The sequence below is a fragment of the Setaria viridis genome, chromosome 9, assembly GCF_005286985.2.
Source record: "Setaria viridis chromosome 9, Setaria_viridis_v4.0, whole genome shotgun sequence".
In the NCBI taxonomy this organism is placed as follows: Eukaryota; Viridiplantae; Streptophyta; class Magnoliopsida; order Poales; family Poaceae; genus Setaria; species Setaria viridis.
This window is the reverse complement of record NC_048271.2, coordinates 23,415,969-23,418,905: the sequence shown is the minus strand read 5'-3', so window position 1 is coordinate 23,418,905 and position 2,937 is coordinate 23,415,969. Positions and strand designations below refer to the sequence as shown.

The 2,937-nt window shown below is 58.7% G+C and overlaps 1 protein-coding gene across 1 annotated transcript; it reads right to left on the bottom strand.

The window, feature by feature from the left end:
* Window positions 1–682: 682 nt before the first annotated feature.
* LOC117840614 (benzyl alcohol O-benzoyltransferase) lies at window positions 683–2,576 on the bottom strand. The gene has a single exon (XM_034721137.2). The coding sequence runs from the start codon at window positions 2,508–2,510 to the stop codon at window positions 1,119–1,121; it is 1,392 nt and encodes a 463-aa protein (XP_034577028.1). The 5' UTR covers window positions 2,511–2,576; the 3' UTR covers window positions 683–1,118.
* Window positions 2,577–2,937: the final 361 nt, after the last annotated feature.

The window sequence follows — 2,937 nt, the reverse complement described above, 5'->3', positions numbered from 1 at the left end:
AGTATAACCTGCTGTGTCTCCTGCTGCCGAGCAAGCTAGGCCTGCATCTGCTGCTGCCTCTCATCACTAACCCTCTGCTACTCGGCCAACAACTAAAGTATAGCTATGAGTTCGTTTGACTGAGTGACCTGAGCAGCTATGACTGGAGGAACTAGAGACGCTGGGTAGGAAGAGAGGTCCCTACCTCATCATCATGAGCTCAGCGGACTGGAAAGCTAGGAACATAGTCCTCATCCTCGTTAGACTCCTCCGAGTCCGTAGCAAGGTAAGCTGGCATGGGAGCCTCTGCTATAGCAAGTGCCTCGTCTTGACGGGCAGCCTCGGTACACAGCTGGCTCGTCAAGCTGCGCACATGCTCAACGGAACCTATGTGAACCACAACGAGCGTTGTTTGGCACAGAAGGGCAGTAAAATCTAAAAGTTGTCTGTGAGCGCTCCAAGTTGAGCATGTACTGTAGAGCCAATAGAGAAGCTAGAATCCAGCTGATCCCATGGGCGTACGACTGTTGGAGGTTCATGCTCAGCTAACTCGTAATAGCATCCTCAAGCTCCCAAATGAATAGATGAAGATGTCAAACGGCTGATGAGTCATGATGTGGAGAAGTAGCCACTGTTGCAGCCCGGTGATCGACTCCACGTTCCCATTAGAAAAAAGTAGTGACTTCTTGAGGACATTGTGAAAAGTCAAGCGATCTGGAGTCAGTGGGTGCTCGGAAGGAACGGTTGAACGAAGAGAAGCCGGATTTGATCGTCTGTGAGCACAATCGGATTGTGAGCATGACGTGGAGCCTCAACTCCTGGGTTAGCCTAAGTCATGGCAGCAGCCTGCGCTGGGAGCCTAAATCAGTCGAGCCCAATCCGTCCGAGCAGCCAGGCCCATTTGTACATAAATATATAATCGCGCAGCACTTTATCATGCTATTCAGCCAAGTTTTCATTTTTCGGAAGTACAAGCTTTGACCGTTTCATTTCTCTTCCAAAAGAACAACCAAAATCCACACAAACGACATTTGTACGTTCATCGACAGGGGAGGAAATTATTGCAGTAGTACGGTAGGAATTAACAGACGTTTTTATTTGATCCATCACTACGCCCGTGTGCGCAGGTTTGGTTGGATTCAGAGCGCGGACCTGGGCTGCTGCCTCACGGCGACGTCGACGAGCGGGCGCTGGAGCAGCTTGCCCATCTCCTCGGCGAACCTCTCCATGGCGGATCGGGGCAGGCACACCGGCACAGCGATGCCTTCCTCGCCTCTAGCGTCCGTAACCGACACGAAGTAGCTGGCAACCCAGGCGAGGTCACCGCCGACCTCCGCCGGGCCGCCGTACACCGGCCTGCCCCACCCAAAATCCAGGCGCGCGGCCGGGGCTTTCCTCACGTCTGACACCATGTACGTGCGCACGAACGACACGGGCGGCCGCCCCCGTAGCACAACGAGATCCGCAACCGACCGTATGTACTCCATGTCCACCTCCTCCTTGGCCTTCTTCACCAGCTCGATCGCGTAGCCGAGAGGGTTGGCGCAGAGAGCGCCGGCCGTCGAGACGGCGACCGCGCCAACGGCCGCGTTGCCGTAGTAGCCCCTGGGGATGCCGCCGCCGCCCCTCGGCGTCCTGATGCCGCGGACGTTGACGACGCATATCATCCGCATCTCCGCGTTGGCATCAGGGGCCAGCGCCACCGTGCGGCACTTCCACAGGCACCCTGCCAGGACGTCGAACGTGGTCGCGCTCCCGCGCAGCTGCGGCGGGTCGAGGAGGTCCCGGAGCGCGGCCACGTCACGGGGCGTGAAGAACAAGCAGCGGTGCGCCAGGTCGTCGAGCGACGTGACGGTGTCGTCGGTGCCCTGCGCCTCGTCGTACTCGCGGTGGGCGAAGCTCGGAAGCGGCGGGTCGCGCGCCATCAGCAGCTCGCGGTCCCACACCGGCCGCACCGTCGGCGCCAGGGCGCCCCGCGCTAGCTCCGCCAAGGCGGCGCCGAACTGCACCATCCCCAGCCCGTCCGCCATCGTGTGGTTCACCCGGAGGGCCAGGACAAAGCCTCCACATGCAAGCCGCGTCACCTGGAAGAGCATGAGGGGCGCGTCGACGATGGCGGACGAGCCGGGGACGTCGAACAGGAGCTCCTGGAGGCACGGGAAGGGCGGCAGCAGAGGTTCACCCAAGTGCTCGAGGCGGACGTCGGCGTCGGCCTCGATGAACAGCACTCCCTCGCCGGTGCAGTCGACGGCGAGCTTGCCCCCGTCCACCTCCCTGAGCCGCCCGGCGAGCGGGTAGTAGTGCACCAGCGCCCTCGCGACAGCGTCCCGGATGACCTTCACGGGGTCCCGGCCGACCATGGCCTCGTTGCGCCGGTAGAGCAGGATGGCGGGGACGTGGAGACGTACAGACGCCCGGTCATCGATGTCGGAGAGGAGCTTCAGCTCACGTGGCGTTGGGGCTGCCGGTGCCACCAGCTCTGCCGGTCGCCTGCGCACGGTGAACTTCAACGCCGCCGTCAAGCCCGCCATTCGTACGCTAGCGCACAAGAGAATGATGATGGTGAGGAGGTGACAAAGTGTTTGTCGTGTGTGTTGCTGGTGCTGCAGGTGTACATCTATATATAGAAACAAGCACACTACTGAGACTGCGAGATTAATGGCTAAGCATGCATGGCAAGCAAGTAAGGATTAAGGATAGCTGCTGGCCAGATGAGCTGGAGAGCGCAACGTGGCAAGCCGTTGCACCATGTGCATCGAGTCCTTTGACTCGGGAGTTTAATAAACCGCACGAGGAATAGAAATCAGGGAAATGCGCAGCTCATGCGCCTTGAAAATGATTCTGCGTTTTCCCCAACAAAAAAAAAATAGTCAGCGCTCATCGCCATGCATGCCATGCGCCTTACAGACAAGAAAAACAAATCGACGAATCCGGCCATGAGATTATCTGTATACGTAT